Below are 20456 nucleotides of genomic sequence, written 5' to 3'. Positions count from 1 at the left end.
GCTTTCCAGAGGGAGCAAATGATAAAAACAAATGTAAAAGTCTCATTCATTTAACATTAAACTGTGCAGACATTTTGGTGGAACTGTGTTTTTCTGAACATATAGTAGTTAAAAGACCACACGTGCTAATATTTTTTTCTTAACGAGCATATAAGTTTGGATTAAAAATCACACAAAGCCACTGGTTTCAGGTTATAAATATTTTATTGATAAATGTTGCTGTAGAGATATTGCATATCAAAGGCCTGGTATCAGTCCCATATAAAGTTTCTCCATCAGCCAAAGGCTTCCACACTCATTCGAGCATCTCACTCACACAAATGTAACATATTTCCACACATTTCCTCCTGATTTTCCAACTAAGGCAGAAAACCCAAGTATTTACAAAGTGTGAGTCATTATAACACTGTACTGTACAGCACAATTAGTGTCTGGTTTTCAGGTTAACGCTTAGTGCGGGTAAACATAGTAACAGACAATAACTGTGCCACAAGGGTCTGGAGTATTTCAGTTACGCAAAATGTCTTGTTGAAAAAAAGTGATTGTTGGAGTCATTATCAACTGTGTGAAATATCTTCTAACAACTAAAGGGAAGTCATCCTCAGAATTACACAGACTGCATTGCGAGTGCTTGTAAAGGTTTGCAGAGAAGAACACCTGCTTAGGTCAATAGTGCATAGGTCTCAATACACATCACACTGCTAAATCACAACACCTTGTGCTTCAGTCTACAGTCTTCACATTCCTGCAGTCTTCATGCAGGTGCTGAGATTCACACATAGCACCTTCACGCTGTAGGACACAAAGTCTCTCGAGTTCTTCAGAAGCTGAGTAGGAAAAGGTCTACTGTTCAGCATCTGAATCAAAGAGGATGCAACCAGACAAGAGCGCATGTTAAGAGGAAGTGTGACAAAGTATTAAAAACAGAGTTGTTAGCACTAGATTACAGCAAGAGAGAAAAAGGATAGGTTTGGAGTTTCATGGTGGTAACAGGCTGCTTGGCATGATGCAAGAGTTTCTGGTGAGGGATTTGCTGTGGGAGACTTTTTAGCAGGTGTCCTTAGCCCCCTTTCCCGCCGCTCTCTCCTGAAACTCGCGAAGTTCTCGTTTGTACCAGTCTGGAGCCTCTGGACCGGTTTTCCCTGAAGGTTCGTGGTCATAACCATAAGCAACTGTCAGCTCCTCATCCTTCTGAACCGCTCGGACTGTTCGAATGCATTTTATCATGCCAAAGCGAGGATGAAAATACCTAAAAAAAAAAAAGAAAAGAAAAGGAACATCAAACCGGTTGCTGTAATTCTGTGTTTGGCTAACACTCTTGAGAATGTGAACGGACATGGGATAAAGTTGGACAGCTGCAATGACTTTCTTCAGCTTTGTGATATTTACCATTTACTAAAGTCACATTAATCTGTGTAACTGGCTGTCAGACACTGGGCTTTGCTATTTGACACTCACGGATCGTATTTGCAGTTGGGGGTGAAGGAGTGGTTGGCTTTGTGTCCAAGTGATGCACAGTAATTTTCTGTAAGGTTGAATGGTTCAGGAACATCAATCACAGTGTCCTCATCCAACGAAATAGTATTCCCATTTAGGGACCAATCACGTTCATCCACCTGTCCATTCCAACCACAATCTATGATTATAATATGGTACAACATTTGGGAATGGGTGCAACAATATTTATTACAGGGTAATATTTGTTATTATCTCTTGACAAATACATTTCATTATAGTGCCACTTCACAATAAAGCAATTATTGTCAAGCACTCATTTGTGATAATCACTTCTCATGGTGTAAACTGCCGATATACAAATCACTCACACAAACACATGCAAACACTCTCAACACTCTCATGAGCACACCTCTGAGTGTGTAATGCGCACTCCATTGTAAAAGGCCATTACTGTGTCTGCACTGGCATCAGTTTTGGCGAACAGCCCTTCCCCTGCTCCAGAAATCAGAGACTGTCCCACATACACCCTAATAAACACACACACACAGGTATGGTCAGACAGTGGTTGATATACCTCATTTCAGTACACTCATAATATTTAGATACAAAATAACTATTATATCTTCTCCTAAAATAGCCAGGTGCCCAGCAGGGAAAGATCTAAATACTGTACACACAGGTCAGCCATATCATTATGACCACCTCCTTGTTTCTAGCCTCACTGACCAATCTCTCAGCTCCACTGACCACATAGGAGCAGTTAGTAGTTCTACAATTATATATATATTTTATATATTAATTTGGCATACCTTGATTATTTCAGTCAAATTACGGTTGATTAATACCTTCATCACCTTCAACTCAAAATACCTTCCATGCCTAAAATTGACACTGGATTACTTCAAGTTGAGAAAATCAGGTTAAATGTTGAGGAAAAATGCAGAGACTTGCAAAAAGCTTGATCTGTTACTTAACGACACAGTGCCCCATCGTTTTTTTTTTTCTCTTTTAAATTAAAACTATGGTCAATTGTTTTCTTCTGGACTCATAGTCACTGTCAGAACATGGCACGGCTGAGGGTAGAGCTCACCTCCTGCACTGTGCTGAGAGCTGCTTTTGTGGTTTTGAGGAAAACACAGACTTCTTCCAGACCAAGATATAAACTGGTAAAAGTTACAAATGCTTTCTAAATACAACTGACTCAGAAAACACTGCATTTATACTGTTCCGAATCTCTGTACCAACCGCTGGCTCTCATAGGGTTCCGGAAGCATTTTGTGACCAGTGATACAGGATGAAGTGGATTTGTCGTAAGTGTAAACAGGACCTGAGAGAAAGAGCAGAAATCATCAAGAGTCCTTTCTTTTAAAGGAATGGTTCAGTTTGATTTTTCCCTTATGCCAAATCAAGTAAATCAGTCAAGACATATTTGGTTTCTGAAATTAGTTTTAGTTTTGCATTTGAGATTTAATGAGTTAGCATTTGAGTGCTAATGTAACAGGTAACAGGAACCCATACACCACTGTGCAAGCTGCATGCTTAAAAATGATCACACGGCTCAAATTGAGTCAGCATATAAAAGAAAAATTCAGGCCTCAAGACATATTTTGAGCCATGTGATCTTTGACTGTGTCATAACTAGGGATACATAGGTATGGGAGAATGGAGCGTTAAAGGCTGAGAGAGGAGAGCTGAATGGAGTTACTGACTGTCTGGGTGGACACTGAAGTGAGGTCTGCCATTCTCCTGGTCTGTCAGGGTGGCCAGTCGAGCCTCGATCAGCTCTCCATCCACAAAGCTGCCGTATAAAGCTGTTTTTCCATCAGGATAAACATAAGCCACTGCTTTGCCGGTCATCTCCCCTTCTTCATTCACTTCCCCAACCAAGCAGCCTCTGTCCTACAAAGATGTGAAAACAAAAACACTTAACTAAATGCATCTGCATACAATGAATATCCTCTGAAATTGTATCATCATTATGTAGACAGTGTCATGGAACTCTGGGTTTAAAATGACTCCACATCCAGTAGCATTATTCATTCATTCATTGTCTGTAAGTGCTTATCCAGGGTTATTCAGGGTTGCGGTCCAGAGTCTACCCAGAATCACTGGGTGTAAGGCAGGAACACACCCTGGAGGAGGCGCCAGTCCTTTACAGGGTGACACACACATTTATATGTTGATAAAAGCCTAAAATTTGGCATACCACTTAATAAGAACAATGTCATTATGTCCTGAAAGTACAAGGCAAAACTAACACAAGCAAAAGCACAAGAAAAGTCAGTTCCAAAATGCTCAATCCCATATAAAAAAAAGCCAGAGGCATTTTGGGATTCTGCTCTTTGGAGGGATGAAATAAAAGTGGAACTTTTTGCGTCTATGGATCAGAGGTATATCTGGAGGTGAAAGAATGAATCACACTCTGAAAAGAACACACTGCCTATAGTAAAGCATGGTGGTGGCTCAGTGATACTCTGGGGTTTATAAACCTGCAGTTTAAGTTTTTTAAAAAATATGGCAATAAACCTCATTTGAAATGGTGGTTTAATAATTTGGACCGCAACTGTATATAACCTTCAATTTTAATCAGGCATTAAGAATATATTCTAATTTACAATGGCAGCCTAACTTATATAAGTTCTAAAGCCTTCTTGATGACAAATGACACAAAAACCCGACATGAGGACAAACAGAAACATACCGGGTAATACACCCAGCAGATGCCATAGCGAACGTTGTCCTTGTACTGGCCCTTGAAGGCCAGTCGGCCTTCTGAGTCAAACTCCTGAGCGGGACCATTAAGTTCTCCATCCACATATGTCCCGTGAAGTGCTCCACCATCTTCATACGTATACACACCCTGCCCCTGGAGAGCATCGTCCACATAGAAACCCTCAAGTGTACTGCAAAGGACAAACACACCAAAATAAGATTAGGAATATAAAGTTTGAAAGTATGTAATATATTTGTGTCCAGGATCTCTTTATCTGAGTGCATCATGTGATGCCTTATTTCTACAGACTATGAATATCTTAATACCTGTTTAATAAATAAAAAAATACATGCGTGCGTTGATCAGAAAAACACCTAAATAATAGTATGGTCTCTGACATTTGCTCAATATCTGTGAATGTAGTGTCCTAAAGAACCCCACATCTAAGAACCCAGTTGCCGGATTAGAGTGGGTCAGAGTGTGATTGCTTGTAATGAGAAATTGTGAAAAGTGATGAAATGATTATATGACCAGATTGGCCACATCACCTATGACTCAGACAAAACCAATTACAGCTACAATAGCCACTAAGAGTGTGTGTGTGTGTGTGTGTATAAGACACTGACTCATCTAAATATGATTCATAATCATGTCTGGGACGCCAGGGCAGCCATGTCTTGAATAACTGTTAAAAAAACACACAAACTAGTTGGAAATTATCAGTGTGTATGTTGGTTATTGTATTGTCTCGTACCTGCCATCAAAAAAGAAGAATTTGCCTTTTCCGTTCTTCTCACCATGGACAAAGTGCCCCTCAAAGCGATCACTAGAGGAGTATGTGACAGTGCAGAAACCGTGGGGCAGGTCATCATCATCCAATGGCCCTGTGATGTTTGGAGATGGTCAAACACCAGAGAAAACATATCTGACATGTTAAACCCAGCAAATATAAAAACAGAAGGGAATTAATGTCCATCCCCTTTAGAGGATGCATTTATTTCTTAACAATTTTCTTGCTAAAATGGCTCAAAGCAATACATGCAATTTAGGCAGAGGTGTTAAAACTTTCAATAAACTGTTGTTGTTGTTTTTTTTTTAATATTCTAACATATCTGAATATCACAATAAGTCATATTAATTTGTGCACTCTTTAATTAGCTAACTTAGGGTTTGTATTTTAAAGTAATATAACAGAATAACCCTAAATATCATCTGTCACAAATCAAAATAAATATCTCAGTCATGTTTAATGTGCTGTGGTGATGGCTAACCAACTACAAAATACTGTATTTTGTAAACTATGCAAGTTTAACAATTAGCTTTAAAGAAAACAAAAAATGAACATTCCTTTCCACCTTAAAAGGGGCAACAGCCGTCAGTAGGCGCCAGAATGTAACTGTAGGCGACAGAATGCAACTGCTGCGCCATTTAAGGTGGAATGGAATATCCGAGTGGGAAACTGGCGAGTAAAATAGATACAAGAATCAACTTAAAGATCCCTGAGTGGTGGAGTGTGGTAGAGATTCGGAAGCGCATATCGTGTACGCCTTGGAGTAATAAAACCCTGTGTTTTATGGGCTTGCAGGAAATGTAACAGGCCCCATAACACAGCAAGTACAGATTGACACAGGCAACAAATGGACAAAGTTGGCAAGACACGCTGTTTAAGAAGAAGAAGCACAGAAAGTGTAGGACATCTTCACCCTGCGTGAACGTTAATGTTTCGTGAATAGGGATCAAGTCGTACCTTCTACGACCTCTTCCACATTGTCGTCATCGCTGTCCATGTTGTTATTTTCTGTTTTGCACTTGTTGTTTTGTCTCTTCGCTTCAGTGTGATCTGCAGGACTAGGTCAGTGCTCTGGACTTCGGTTCGGTTTGCTTGGTCATGCCAAACACCAGCACGCCACACGATCCTCGTTTTTTTTTTTTTTTTTGCAATTTCCCACCTGTATTCAGAAACTGTCCCGCCCCTCCTGCTCTCTGATTGGCTAGAAGCACGCCACTCAGTCGTACCAGTCAATCTCAGCTCAGAGGGTCTTCAAAGTTTGTATAATTAACTAATTATAAAATTAAATGTATAGACAAAATGCTTACAATATTAATATTGTGGATATTTTTATTCAGCAGATGTGAACATGTTTTATAAACTGAGAAACATGTTGGTAGATGTGTAATAACAAGGTCTACAACAATGTTGTATAGTGACGTTCTCTGAAGCTCTACATATAACATCGGAGAACAAAATAATACGCATGTAAAATCCAAAGTATACACTTTACTAGTAATAATATAAGATCAATATTCGCTTATTTATGTTTGGTAAAACATGTTTGCAAAACATAAGGTATATAACAGTCCGTATTAATAGTAATATGTATGGTATTTTTAAAAAGTACTAGCCAATCATTGAACACGAAGGCGGGATTTGTCTGAAAACGGGCGGGATACAAAAAAGCATCGCTAGCAAACTTACGTCACTCACACTGGCCTGCGCGGCATGTGAGGGACCCGGATGTTATACAGATCATCTGATCTACACATCATCTACAACGGGGTTTCGAAGACAGTTTGATTCATAAATCTGCGTTTCGACAAAAGCAGCTGCTTATAAAAGATATTTACAATGCACACGACTTTAAAAGCTTAGCGTCTTCAGATATAGGGTACTTTTCTACTCTGCAGCAATTCTTCACTGTTTTGAATAACTCCCTAATGATTTTTTGAGGAAAATAACGGTAGGCCAGTACCAACACGTTGTACACAGTTGTATTCAAAATGAGCACCCGGTCATTATTTATTCACGTTTTTAACGTTTTATTGATGTCCTCTATAAAAAAGATAGGTGAAATGTGACACACTGAGAACACCATTATGCAGGGATTTACTCACAAATATTTGCTGAATTATAATAATAGATGTGTTTGTTGTTTGCATTTTGAATATTTAATGTTTTTTCTAATTATGATAAAGTAGGCAAATAAATCCAAATATGAATTTGCAGATGTTTTATAATTTAATGCATAATTTGCATAATGTTTAAAGCCCATTTCCTTCACCAAAAAGCCACACACCTGGATGTAGGAGGAGATTCATTGCTACATAATTTGTCCAGTTGTGTAATGCTGACTTAGCTGAAAGACAAGAGCTTTTTAGTTTAATAGCTCTTCTGAGAGAAAATTCACCAAAGATGACCACCACAGAGCAGCCCCTTCTCCTCGCAGCAGTGACACTGCTCTCAGCTTTACATATGGGTGAGTACTGACCCTTTTTTGGATTCTGTCGTGAGGTTGAGGTCAGATACACGGTTAAGACAACGTTTTCTCTTATTTCAGGTATAATTTGTGTAATAATAATTGTGGATTTCAAGAAATAACTAGAGGTCTGCATCTCCAGGAGGAAACGCGATATGTTGCGCAGCTGAACCCCCCCCCCCCCGCCCCCAACTGTGTTGGGCGGGGGTTCCAAACAAACTCTAGTAGCTCGAAAACTTTTCCCGATCAAAATTGAACGAAACATACCGTAGCAACAAGGAGAGTCTGTCGATCGTGCTGGTGTAAAAAAAAAAATTAAGTTTGAGCGACAGTTGATGGTGTAATGACGAGTTAAAACTTTTTAAATTTTTTGAAATTCTGCGTGCCGCTCTTAAAATACATTGAGCTCTGTGGGAGCTGAAACCCTCCCAAGTGTTGAACAAAAATGCATAACTCAAAAACAGTATTTTCAAACGGTGTGAAATTTACATGTATGAGAAAGGGGACATTTCTCTACCATTTGAAATTTGAATGAAGTATGTAGGTGAAAGTATAAGGAAGTTTTGGCGAAATGTTGGCTGAATATTGAAAATGAAAAAAAAAAAAATTTCAATGCGTTCCTATGGGAGCGTACGTACCCTCCGAACAAATGCTTATAGCTCGGAAAGATTTTCCCAAATCACTTAACCCGTTGCGACAAGGAGACTCTGGGGATCGATCTGGTATAAAAAAAAATCTGCAAATTGAAGGAGAATTGACCGTGTTATGACGAGTTAAAAACAGGAGAAAAGTTTAGAAATCACACTCTGAACAGCTCCAAAAATACATTGAACTCTATGTGAGCCAAAACCCTCCCTTGTGCCGAACAAAAATTCATAACTCAAAAGCAGTATTTTCAAAAATGTTCATATTTATAGGTGCTAAAAAGGGGAAGTTTCTCTATCATTTAAATGAAGTTTCTAGGTGAAAGTACAAGGAAGTTATGGCGAAACGTTCGGCTGAAAAGCGAAAAAACTGTTTTTGGGCAGAAAAGCTAGAGTGTGGTGACATCACGCACTTTAGCCGTCCCCCATTCAAATGAATGGAGGGAGTTTGAAGGAGGGATAAAAAGGGAGGAATAAGTGCAAGAGGTTTGAAAACGGGTCCTAGTGCTCCCAGGTCCGACCGTCTGAAATCTCGTGTCCGTAGCTTGAAAATTGACAGAGTTAGAGCAGTTTGAAAATTAATTCTATAGGCTGGGGAAAAACGGAGCGAAAATCAAGTGTAGCGGGTGAACGAGTGTGGGTATCGGAAAGCTGTATACAAGACCACATCGTTGCTATAAGACACACAATTTCCTGGTGGAACGAAATCGATATCTTGAAAACTGTGGGACGAGTTAACTGGACAAGGAATTGCGGAATAATAAGAAGTTGACTTAAGAAGAACAATATATTGCTAAAGCAGCAGGTGCAACATAATTATTATGCCAAGCCTGCACTAATTGGCCACCAAGGGTATCAGTGCAGAATACTGTGAAAACATACATGTACTAAGTGTGGATTTTTTGTGATTTATTATTATTAACACATACCCACATCTACTGAGGATATAAACAGGTACAGAATGTTTTTGTTTCTGCAGGCCTCCAGACCCGGCGTGTTGGCAGGTCCAGGAAGAAGTTTAAAATCTTTCCCCCAACAGTAACTGGACCACCAGAGTTTCAGAGGACTTTTCGGGCACAGTGAGCATTATATTTATGATGAGGTTTATATCTTATAAGTTGTACTGATTGCCAGTATATAGCTGTATGTAAACATGTGGATGTCACATGTCAAATGCATGTAATTTTTGTTTTTAGTTGAATGAGTTCAATGACACACAGAGCATTTTCCTGAACATTTTATTGCACACTTTATAAATATTTGCTTAGTTTGATATATTGAAAAAATACCTAACATATAACATGCCATAACATTAATTCATTCATTTATTGTCTGAAACTGCTTATCCAATAACAGCCCAGGTCTTTTCCTCAATGTGTTTATTTCAGTTATTAATATGTTATTGGGGTGGTTTTCCAGACATTGATTAATTCTAGTCCAAGATTAGATCCTACTTTCAATGGAAAATCACAATTCATAATGCCGTGTAGTTCAGGACTAGACATAATCTCTGTCCTGGAAACCACCCCATTGTGTTATAAAATGTGTAGAAGTATGTTCTCTGAACATGTCATTTTGCCCATACATATAAAAAATATCATTTGGGAGGACTCTTAGGAGCAAGGTCACTTAAACCTGTTGGCATGTATCAGTTGCTAACCAGGGATTGTGAGCAAAATAAAGACTCAATTAGAAACAGATCTTATTATTTTTTGTAGCCAGAATGGAGTGGAATTTTACCCGATGTTCCTGGTCGTACTGTGGACGTGTGGACTCTTCTGTAATGAAGGTATGCTTAATGATGTAAGATTAAAGTCAGATCATACTAGCTTTGGAAGCAACCCTAAATGTCAGGTGTAGAAATATCAACATATTTTAATTTTCATACTTTTCCACTTTTGACTGTATGATATTAACCGATATATCTTGTCTTACATTTATACCCAGTATTTAATTTCCTTCAGTGTATGACCAAATAAAAGCTGATGATCTGCTTCCTGTGAAAATTATAAAATTGTTTTTCAAATGTGCAGTTTCAGAATTATGTATATGTAGTTGTACCATGCTGTTTCTGTAGCATTGGCTGTGGTGGGTGGTCTTGTGTACATTGTGGCCAGAGAAATGTATTTCACTGGCTATTCACACTCGGCTGAAAAAAGGTAGGTACCACTTTTTTCACTACTACCGCATCTACTGCTGCTGCTACCACTACAATTACTGCTAAAGCTACTACCACTACTAATACAACTCAACTACTATTATTCATTTACCAGTTTCCATTAATTCAAATTTTAAATATATCTTCAGTTAAAAAATGTTACCTATTAATTATTTAGTGCTATGAATGTTACCTTCCATATAATACTGAGCTGAATTTACAAATTAATGTGTATTATGTAAATATGTAGCATATATTTCTATCTCTTTCAACCTATTGTGTGTTTTTCCAGGTTGCCAGGATTTTACTTGATCATTATTGTCCTTCTCACCTTGTCCACAATTACTGGCATTAGCATCACTCTCTCCTTACTGGACAAATATCTCAAAATCAAAGTGATCTGAAGAATTAGATAAAGATATCTGCCAAAGTGAAGCAACTTAGTATTTGATGAAGATTTTTAATGTGATTGAAATATATAAGATGGCACTGTTATATATAACCCACAACCAGGGGTTTATAGAGTAAATCAGTAAAGCAAAATTTTATTTTTAATATGCTTTTAATTTTTAAAGTGTACATAATTTTGTCCATTATTATTTTTATTGTACTATAAATAACAACAAAACAAAATGCTTTACAACCTATAAAATCCTATTCCTGTCTCTTGTATTCATTGATTTATTTTGAATTAATTTGAATTGGTCTGAAATCTTAAAATTCTATGTATTTTTATGATCTCATTTTTTTTTACTTTTATGGAATGGTTAAAATATGTATTATTTTGTTTAACATTTTTTAAATATGTTTAGCTATTTTAATTATGTCGTTTGTTTTCTTTGTGCAACTCATTGCAGTGATGTCATTGTTGTGAATACAGTATTTGCATAAAAACGACAGGCTGACTACAGGCTCTACATTTATTTTTTTCTACACCCATTTTCCGACACGCTGAGGCAATTCGTTGTTCTATACAGAGATTGGCGGACTGCTTGTGAGGGTGAACTGCCAGCCAATCATATCGCAGGAAGACGGTTTGTTTCAACACGGGTGGGAAAAGAAATAACGCTGTAGCAAACGGCTCGCCAGACATAAATATTAGGAAATAATCATTTTTATTCTCTTTTTAAGGTAAGTCTTTGTCTGATACATTTGTATTGAAGGCAGTAAAGACGATAGCACATTTGTCCCAGTGTTTGCAGAGCTGAAACATTCAACAAAAAGCCGTTTGTTGAAGAGCCTCAGCTGTCTTATGAAAGCGCTGTAGCTGTATCTCAGATTCAGTGACCGTTTATTCTCATTCCGTTGTCCATTTACGAGAGAAAAGTATTTAGCTTAAATTGACCTAGTTATCGTCTCCAATCCTATGTTTTGGGTTTACGTTCGCTAGTGCAGTTAGCCAGAAAGCTAGTTAGCTAATGTTATCTAAGGACCCCAATCAGCGCTAGCTTAAGGGGCACATCCACCGAATTTCAAATTTTGTTGTATTTAGGTATCAGGTAGGTTAGTTGTAAACAGAGTCGTTCAGATGAGTTTAATGTAAAAATGAGCATTGTAGGGGATATTAACTACTGGTAATAACTTTGGCCATAAGAAGAATGCACAGTTATGCAAAGGTTTGGGAAAACTGCCCAAATATTTAATTTATTCTTTAACCATCCATCTATATTCTGTAAGATCTTCACCCTGTTCAGGGGCGAGCTCAGGTCCAGAGCCTAGCTGAAAGTATTGGGCGAGAGGCACACATCCTGGGTGGGGTGCAAGTCTATCACACACTCATCCAGTCACACACACACTTTTGGACAAGCCACCTCCTTACACGTGTTTTTGGAGTAGATTCAGGATCCTAGAAATGTGTGCAGTGGCACTACTATTTTGCACCACCACATCACATCCTGCGCACTAATGGCATTTGTGGAGCGGTGAAACACCATGCAGTATCTTTAGGATATGGAATGGTGTTTGTCAAAAGAATTAATAATCCGGCATCTGTTGCTGACCTCACTATTGCTCATATGGGTCAGTGCCTTGAGAGGTTTAGCTAATGTGAGTAATTAATGTGTTAACTGAAATGTAATTAAAAAGCACTTCCTAGTTTTGCTTTTGTAGTTTTCCTGTGTTGCACTTTTAATATAAGTCCTGCACTTGATTTAACTCTGCAGCTTATTACCAATGTCTTCATGAAGAGAAATTGAGTGTTGCAGAAAGCATGCACTCAAACACTGTTTTTATTATTATTATTATTGTTTTTCAGTTTGCCAGAGTCGCAGCCCTGCATTCCAAAAAGGAAGACGATTATTTCACCATGAACTCCGACGTGGACGGTATAGTGAATATCATAATAATAATAATAATAATAATAATAATATTCACCAACTGCATGTATTCTAACAAACCAACTTCTGTTTAATGCAGTTTATTACAATGTGCTGTGAAAATCTGAGTTAAAATCATATTACTCTTAGTTTTTTTCCTGGTAGAAAAATGAAATATAGTGTCATGACATTGTGCTTGTGGTCATATTGCTCACCCGTTCCAATTGTATAACTCCACAAAACCTAGTATTAAAAAGGCCATTACAGATGTGATGGAGGAACATAAGATAAAAAGAATATTCATGCTCTGTGTATCAGGTGACATGGAAAATCAGGTTGAGTTGGAGGAGAAGACAAGGCTCATAAACCAGGTGCTGGAGCTGCAGAATACTCTCGAGGGTAAGACACACTTGACAATTTCCATTCCATACAACATTTGTAATCAGCAGGTAGTGTGTTGCAGTCACACAGCTCCAGTGTCCTGGAGGTTGTGGGTTCCAGTCCCGCTCCGGGTGACTGTCTATGAGGAGTGTGGTGTGTTCTCCCTGTGTCTGTGTGGGTTTCCTCCGGGTGACTGTCTGTGAGGAGTGTGGTGTGTTCTCCCTGTGTCTGTGTGGGTTTCCTCCGGGTGACTGTCTGTGAGGAGTGTGGTGTGTTCTCCCTGTGTCTGCATGGGTTTCCTCCGGGTGACTGACTGTGAGGAGTGTGGTGTGTTCTCCCCGTGTCCACATGGGTTTCCTCCGGGTGACTGACTGTGAGGAGTGTGGTGTGTTCTCCCTGTGTCTGCGTGGGTTTCCTCCGGGTGCTGCGGTTTCCTCCCCCAGTCCAAAAACACACGATGGTAGGTGGATTGGCGACTCAAAAATGTGTGAGTGTGTGTTGCCCTGTGAAAGACTGGAGCCCCCTCCAGGGTGTGTTCCAGGCTCCGGACCCACCGTGACCCTGAACGGGATAAGCGCTTACAGACAATGAATGAATGTCCAATTTGACTCCCAAGACTCTTTTAGGAACTGAATTTTTAAAAATAATAACAATCTCTAAAACTAGGGTTAGGGGTATTATGGAAGATGTAACCTGTTACCTCTTTTTCAGACCTGTCAGCACGGGTGGATGCCGTGAAGGAGGAGAACCTGAAGCTGAAGTCAGAGAACCAGGTTCTTGGACAGTACATCGAGAATCTTATGTCTGCATCCAGCGTTTTTCAAACCACTGACTCCAAAAGCAAACGGAAGTAAGGGAGAACCCGCTCTTCTCCTACTATGTAGTCTGAGTCAGAAACCCTCTGCCATCTCAGCATAGTTTACTTGGATTTGCCCTTTTCTGTTCGGTCCACATGCCGCTAAATTGGCTAATGTTTACAATTGCTTGGTGTATGCTTCTGTCACATGAAACCGCTCTTGTGAGATGCTGCTTACCATAGCTTTGTGCTGCAAATGTCTCTTAACTTAAGGGATCTTAAGCTGTTGTATATCATGACCATGAGGGGCAGCTTTTGAGGATAATGTTTTGTTTTTTTGCCTTATGTTAGGACAGGGTAGTAAACAAACAACTGGAAACTCAGATAACTAAAAGAGTATTTGTTAATTTATTAATTTGTGTTTATTTTTTAGCAAATTCTTTCATTTTTTAAAAAACATTTGTTAGTGTTTATTTTATTTATTTTAAAGCTCTTTTGCTTTTGTAGATGGGATCACAACTGTGGTGTGACCTTCAGAACTGTCTGCTGTTGTACTGCCGGCCTGTCACCACATATTATAAGTAATCTGATGAATTAGGTGACCGTGATTCAGGTTATTCTGTTCAGGGAATGAAAAACGTCACCTTCCCCTGGTGCTTCTCACTGCAGAATGTTGAAGGCGTACATCACAGTTGTGTGCACAGCCTTAACTCCCTGCGCAGTATTAATATGTTGTGTTTTACTATGCTTTGGTGTCATTTAGTAAGTTTTAATAAATGTTTCTTGATTTGCCTTTGACTCCCTAAATGTGTTGATGTCACGCTTTCAGAGTCTCCGGTCAGTCCTCTCATCCCACCTGAGACTCAGTAGTGTTTGAATGGGAATTTGAGCACTGCACAGATTGGTGCTTTTGGTGATCACTTGCATCTGACTCAGCTCTGAATTAACTGAGTGTTACTGAGGATTAACCAGGGTTCAGCTCTGTTCCAGAAGGTCTTTCTTTCTACAGAATTTATGAGGGATATCCTGATCTAATGAGAATGAAAGATTAAGTGGTGCAGCAGAAGTGAGCACTGAAATGATCATTGATTAAAAACAAACATTTGGATGTTTAACCAAAATATCTAATGTAGCTTAAGGGGTTCTTCATATGTATGGAGAATGTGCTATAGGTGGTTCTATACAGCACCTTTCAGAAAAGGGTTCTAGCACCAAAAATGGTTCTTCTGTTGTAACAAGTTTGACATCGTAACAATAGCAGAACCATTTTTGGTGCCATATAAAGCCCTCCTCTAAAAGGCACTGTATAGAACCATCTATAACCCGTGCTCCATCAATCTGAAGAAACCCTTTAATCATGCAAGAGGTTCTTGTTTTCAGGGTCCTACATAGAACCATAATTTATATTTATTTAATTAATTTAATTATTATTGTGAAGTGTATTAGCAGATATCAGATGTGGATTGTAAATCACATTTTATTTTGATAGTCAATTATATATTATCCTGCTCTAACAGATCTGATCCAGCTCATGAAGAGCCTGAAAATGAATAAGATGGATCAGATGTGTTAGATGAGCAGATAGTGTTCATTCCCAGGGCTCGGACGGGGACCTGGACTAAGTCTAGACTCTGGTAATATCTATACTCAACATAAAATGTGCCGTTTTGATTATTTAGTTCAGTGCAAATTAAAGGTGTGGCACCTACTTAAAATAAAGGTAGGGACCTGTGCAGTGCTGTTGGCCTCCAGGAGTTAAACATGTGCTTTGGGGCCTAAGTAAATCGTCTAGGACTGAGGCCAAATGTCTGCCTCAATCTTAATCAGAGGGGTGAGGAACTGAACTGCCTACAGTAGACTACAAGATACCCACTTCCTGCCCCTCCACTTTAGCTCCACTGTAGTGTTTCACCCTGAACCTCTGTTTCATCTCTATCTCGCTCTTCTGCAGGGTCTCCAAAGGGGCTCGGAAGGAGAAATAAGGTCACTTGGCATCTGCAGCATTTTTGTTGCTGTGAAGTGAACTGCAACCACACAACCACTTACACCTAATGTTGCAGAACAATATGTGACATTCCTATTAATTAAATTCTGCAGAGTGGTTTCACAATAACAGAGTATTTCATATCAAAACACCCTGAATGACTCTGTTAATGATGTAGGGAAGTTCCAGATTATCTTCTGTGATCGTGAAGTGCGAAGATTAACGAGTCAGTGGTTGACACTACTTATAAGGAAACAATTTAATTCCAATTAAAACAGGAATACCGCGGTGTAATTAGAATCAGCCAATGAGAATTAATTTAATAAAACTTAATGGCTTTGAGGTTACGTTCTGTTAATAAATATTATTATAACTGTAAATACCATGGCCTTGAAAACCAATTCATTAAATGTATATGGCTTGTTTAAAAATACACTCTTAATATACATATAATTGTTCATACTTTAAAAATCTGGGTTCAGTAGTTGATTGGCATTAAATTAAAATAAAATAAACTCTTTGTTATGGAGTACATCATTCAGTAGGTGATTTCTTTCAGTAGCCTGTGGTAATACTCACAGTTGCTCACTCTCAAACCATTCGTGAGCGGAGTTAGCATTTAGCTACATTAACTTTCTTACACTGTAATGCTTAATTTTATTCAGTCAGCAGCTTTTGTCCCTACTTACTTAACTAAAATTACAGCTGTATTAAAGCCCACGCCATCCATCTTCGGAGAAAAATGTCTTGTTTTTATCTCCCTGAGAAATGACCGATGCTAGTCCCCGGAGTGACCACGCTTGCTGCCTCCTGTCCAGCAGGGTGCGCCATTGCACTGAAACAGTAAATCCATGGCTACGTTCACTCCCCCTCTTCACTGCTCATCAAACTTGAATGAAGATCTGTCAGGGAGAGAGAGAAGTGAGTTTTAACCACACCTTAGCTCCAGTGACCACAGTAGATCCACAAAGTTCCAGTGTCTAACAATAGACCTGCACAAAAGCGCCTTTAAAATGCAGTTTAGATTTATCCTCCCATTTAAATCCTAAATTATATATTTGATATTATGATGTCTAGGTCTAATTATCAGTACAGTGTTCAGTTCTGACTCTGTAGGTTTCCGTATGGTGTATTTTAAATCAAACCACATTAACCATAAAATATTTTTAACAGCTTCATTATGGAGGAAGTTTCAGATGGTGGAATCATTGAGGCTCTGATGAGCAGATCCTCATTAAAATCCTCTGGTGTCCTGGCCCTAGAACCTAACCCTTTATCCCTATCACACACTCGGTTAATCTATTATAAATTAATAAGACTGAAACAATAAACTGGGTGTGTTTCCAGGAAAACTGTTGCAGGTTTTACATTATTAAAAACACGCTCTCAAAGAATACTACTGTCATAGTGGCCGGTTTGATCCCCTGAGACAGGAGGAAATAGCAGGGTAAGGGAATGAAGGAAACAGTGCTTTCAACTCTTTCAACATCCATGACTGAAGTGCCCTTAAGCAAGGCACTAAACCCCTAAATATTTCAAGGTGCCTGTCCAGCGCTATGTGTGTGTTTGTGTCCACTGCTCCTAACCATTAGTGTGTGTGTGTATATTCACTGCCACGCATGGGTTAAATGCAGAGTTCAAATTTCACTGTTCTGCTGTGTACTGAAATAAAAGCTTGTTCAAATACACATTTGATAAGATTCAATATACTCATGCCTGTCAAATTAAAGGCCCACATGAAGATGGATGCTTTTTATGTTTTCAGATGCGTTATTAAGCAGTTGCTGATCAGACTGGTGTGGCTTGTGAAAATATATAAAGCAAACAGAACATTTTACGATTTATGTTATTAAATTAAAATCTGGGTGTGCTGTTTACATGGGTGCCGAATAACACCACGCCTTACAGGGAAAGGACACTTTAAAGAGAAGTCTTTAAATTTAGCAAAAAAAATCGGAACGTGAGGATTCTGGATAGTCCAGTTACACCCTGAATGGATGACGTATGGAAGACTCACAAAGGAATTTCAGTAAGCTCAGGACGTACATACTATCGATAAAGACATACCACTTTCCAGAACATTAAAGGGAAGGTATGCATAACACAATGGGTCATTGTAGAGAATGTTGCAACGTTTTCAACACAAATACAGCCTCTTTATTTAATATACAAAATAACCATTGAATCAACATGTGTTTTCTGGGAATTTCACTGTAATGTTGATGTTGTGGATAATGGAAATGGACGTCTAGTGTCTATCACCAACATTTGTCCACTGCAATTCTCTTTCTAAAATTCATTCATTCATTATCTGTAACTGCTTATCCAATTCAGGGTCGCGGTGGGTCCAGAGCCTACCTGGAATCATTGGGCGGAAGGCGGGAAATAAACCCTGGAGGGGGCGCCAGTCCTTCACAGGGCAACACACACACATACACATTCACACCTACGGACACTTTGGAGTCACCAATCCACCTACCAACGTGTGTTTTTGGACCGTGCTAGGAAACCAGAGCACCCGGAGGAAACCCACGCGGACACGGGGAGAACACACCAACTCCTCACAGACAGTCACCTGGAGCGGGAATCGAACCCACAACCTCCAGGTCCCTGGAGCTGTGTGACTGCGACACTACCTGCTGCACCACCGTGCCACCCACTCTTTCTAAAATTGTGTGTTTTAAATCAAACATTGAGCAGAAGGTTTAGAGTTCAGTCTAATTACTTTTCAGATTTGTTCACAGCATGTTTTTATAAAAGCCTGAAAATTAAGATATTTGCTGGTTAGGAATTGATGTAAACTACAGGTAGGTTTTCAACACTGTTTCAGAGACGTATACCTGGAGCTGTCATCAGAATCTGTGGAGTGTTTGAGCAACTTCTAACATAGGCTTCAATCAATTTGTTTACCTGCTATAGTAAAATCATTCACCTGTTTAATCAGTTCCTCTGAGAATCAGTAACATGCTATTACACTCCTTAACAACTCAGAAGATAAGATGAAACATTTGTCTTTGATGAAGTCCAAAACAAAGTGCAACACCAATGTTCTTTATTTTCTCTCAGTGTCTCTGCCACTCATTAGTGTCTGATTGAATTTCTAACAGGGTGAGCTGGTATGACCAGTCATCTGGATAAAGCACTGATGAGATTTTCATTTCAGTTGGTCCTTAGTTGGACAAAACAGACTCACCTCACTCAAAAGAACCCAGACATCTGAGTCAGAGTGAACTAGGAGACGCATGGCGGCTATCTGACCCAGAGCTCCGTCCAACTCCCCCTCTGCTACTCCATTCACAAAAGAGCCTGCACAGACATAGAAACCACAATCATTAGTATTTCACTAATAAACATGTCATGTTAATATGAAGCTGCCATGAATATTTTCCCATACATTATATATATCTTAGGCCTGTCACAATAACTACATTCATTCATTCATTATCTGTAAACCTTATCCAGTTCAGTGTCGCAGTGGATCCAGAGCCTACCTGGAATTATTGGGCGCAAGATAGGAACACACCCAGAACACAGGGAGACCCACGCAGACACAGGGAGAACACACCACACTCCTCACAGACAGTCACCCGGAGGAAACCCACGCAGACACAGAGAGAACACACCACACTCCTCACAGACAGTCACCCAGAGCGGGAATCGAACCCACAACCTCCAGTTTGCTGTGCCATCGTGCCGAACCACAATAACTACATTATGGGCTTATTGTAAAGACATTTCCTCAATAATTTTTGCATCACAAATATTTCAGCCAGTCCCTCTGTTCTGTTCTTTGGTTTCCTCTTTTCTCTCTATTCTGGGGCTGCTATGCCAATTTGTTTAAAAAAATCTGTTTATGTTTTATATATTTAATATATTTAAACATTTCTTGAATATTTTTAGTAACATAGTTTTTGTTAATTGTTAACAGGTCTTTAGAGGGGTGCAATTACATTATTATGCCATAATATTATCTTTATATCAATGGTATAAATATATAAAATGACAATAATATAAATTATCACAATAATTTCTAGGCAAAATAAATCAAACGCAAAAATGGCAAATGAGACAGGCCTAATATATCCCTTTTACATTTTAAAACATATTTAAAGGGGAAATTTATTTACTCTGTGGAAAAATTAGCCAGTGAGGCTAACGCCTATTGGCAGGGGTTTTTTTTAGGAGTAAATGCAAGTACATTTTTCTTTGACAAAAGAAGAACAAGTATCCACGAGGAAATGAATAGTTCCTCCCAGGTCCAGTATAGTGTGCATGCATGTGCCTCTTATCTATGTACATATAAATTGTAAACAGTTGGCCCAGATCATATCCTGGCGCTTCACAAAGGATCCATTCAAATCTGATGTTTTATGCAAACGCTCGTGAGGTAAGAAAAGGAAGAAAATCCTAAATGCAAATGCAAAACAAATGGCATCTGTGTACCTATCTCCACAAATCCATCGGAGGAAGGTTTACAGCACTGGAGCTCTCTCTTTTCTACCCGCTCTTTCACTGAAACCTGAAACACACAGAGAGAAATACACTCTGTCAGTCCTGTTCTCTGGGGGGCCAACGCATCACTTGGAATTCACCTCCTACACACCTTCTTATGATCCCTTGACATTAGATACGAGGCTGTTACTCAGCGTTCATCCAATTACCTCCTGTTTCTTGCAAAATAATGATATGATTGTGAATAGCGACAACTGAAGAAACAAAGATCAGGCGGTTTGAATAATTGTGGTCAGGTTAA

The 20456-nt window shown here is 39.0% G+C and overlaps 4 protein-coding genes across 7 annotated transcripts in view; 2 read left to right on the top strand and 2 right to left on the bottom strand.

Moving 5' to 3' along the window:
* Positions 1 to 194: 194 nt before the first annotated feature.
* On the bottom strand, positions 195 to 6075 carry setd7 (SET domain containing 7, histone lysine methyltransferase). Of its 3 annotated transcripts, XM_066649182.1 has the most exons (8): positions 5919 to 6075; positions 4926 to 5055; positions 4160 to 4361; positions 3168 to 3357; positions 2704 to 2785; positions 1868 to 1985; positions 1459 to 1616; positions 195 to 1249 (listed from the first exon to the last, which is right to left on the bottom strand). In XM_066649182.1, exons 1-8 carry the CDS (start codon positions 5956 to 5958, stop codon positions 1048 to 1050), a joined length of 1122 nt encoding a protein of 373 aa, XP_066505279.1. In that variant the 5' UTR covers positions 5959 to 6075; the 3' UTR covers positions 195 to 1047. The 3 variants fall into 3 exon arrangements, 1 of the variants encoding a protein (XP_066505279.1); XR_010795945.1 differs by lacking the exons at positions 195 to 1249; positions 2704 to 2785 and having other exon boundaries at positions 1480 to 1616; XR_010795944.1 differs by lacking the exons at positions 195 to 1249; positions 1459 to 1616 and having other exon boundaries at positions 2549 to 2785.
* Positions 6076 to 6821: 746 nt separating this feature from the next.
* On the top strand, positions 6822 to 10886 carry mgst2 (microsomal glutathione S-transferase 2). Of its 2 annotated transcripts, XM_066650072.1 has the most exons (6): positions 6822 to 6909; positions 7238 to 7425; positions 9049 to 9148; positions 9788 to 9858; positions 10147 to 10228; positions 10520 to 10886. In XM_066650072.1, the coding sequence occupies exons 2-6, from the start codon at positions 7362 to 7364 to the stop codon at positions 10629 to 10631; spliced, it is 429 nt and encodes a 142-aa protein (XP_066506169.1). In that variant the 5' UTR covers positions 6822 to 6909; positions 7238 to 7361; the 3' UTR covers positions 10632 to 10886. The 2 variants fall into 2 exon arrangements, with proteins under 2 accessions (XP_066506169.1, XP_066506168.1); XM_066650071.1 differs by having other exon boundaries at positions 6837 to 7425.
* Positions 10887 to 11202: 316 nt separating this feature from the next.
* Positions 11203 to 14505, top strand: scocb (short coiled-coil protein b). Its single transcript, XM_066649135.1, has 4 exons — positions 11203 to 11358; positions 12482 to 12551; positions 12861 to 12941; positions 13635 to 14505. Exons 2-4 carry the CDS (start codon positions 12533 to 12535, stop codon positions 13775 to 13777), a joined length of 243 nt encoding a protein of 80 aa, XP_066505232.1. The 5' UTR covers positions 11203 to 11358; positions 12482 to 12532; the 3' UTR covers positions 13778 to 14505.
* A 1169-nt stretch (positions 14506 to 15674) lies between these two features.
* Positions 15675 to 20456, bottom strand: part of zgc:154054 (Alpha-1,3-mannosyl-glycoprotein 4-beta-N-acetylglucosaminyltransferase B-like) — an 18900-nt gene continuing 14118 nt past the window's right edge. The window contains exons 13-15 of the mRNA XM_066649134.1: positions 20147 to 20222; positions 18897 to 19009; positions 15675 to 16605 (exon numbers count right to left, since the gene is read on the bottom strand). Coding sequence (XP_066505231.1) covers positions 16588 to 16605; positions 18897 to 19009; positions 20147 to 20222 — 207 coding nt within the window. The 3' untranslated portion in view covers positions 15675 to 16587. The remainder of the gene's footprint in view (positions 16606 to 18896; positions 19010 to 20146; positions 20223 to 20456) is intronic.

The sequence above is a fragment of the Hoplias malabaricus genome, chromosome 17, assembly GCF_029633855.1.
Source record: "Hoplias malabaricus isolate fHopMal1 chromosome 17, fHopMal1.hap1, whole genome shotgun sequence".
In the NCBI taxonomy this organism is placed as follows: domain Eukaryota; kingdom Metazoa; phylum Chordata; class Actinopteri; order Characiformes; family Erythrinidae; genus Hoplias; species Hoplias malabaricus.
This window is presented reverse-complemented; position numbering and strand designations above follow the sequence as displayed.

Excerpts from the sequence above, each read along its gene's own strand:
- setd7 (XM_066649182.1), bottom strand. The coding sequence starts at position 5,958 with ATGGACAGCGATGACGACAATGTGGAAGAGGTCGTAGAAG. Across the intron at positions 5,056-5,918 it reads TGTGGAAGAGGTCGTAGAAG|GGCCATTGGATGATGATGAC; the intron begins GTACGACTTGAT and ends CAAACATCACAG. Across the intron at positions 1,986-2,703 it reads GAACCCTATGAGAGCCAGCG|GGTGTATGTGGGACAGTCTC; the intron begins GTTGGTACAGAG and ends TGTGTTTATTAG.
- mgst2 (XM_066650072.1), top strand. The coding sequence starts at position 7,362 with ATGACCACCACAGAGCAGCCCCTTCTCCTCGCAGCAGTGACACTGCTC. Across the intron at positions 9,149-9,787 it reads CAGAGGACTTTTCGGGCACA|CCAGAATGGAGTGGAATTTT; the intron begins GTGAGCATTATA and ends TATTTTTTGTAG. Across the intron at positions 10,229-10,519 it reads TCACACTCGGCTGAAAAAAG|GTTGCCAGGATTTTACTTGA; the intron begins GTAGGTACCACT and ends GTGTTTTTCCAG.
- scocb (XM_066649135.1), top strand. Across the intron at positions 12,942-13,634 it reads GCTGCAGAATACTCTCGAGG|ACCTGTCAGCACGGGTGGAT; the intron begins GTAAGACACACT and ends CCTCTTTTTCAG.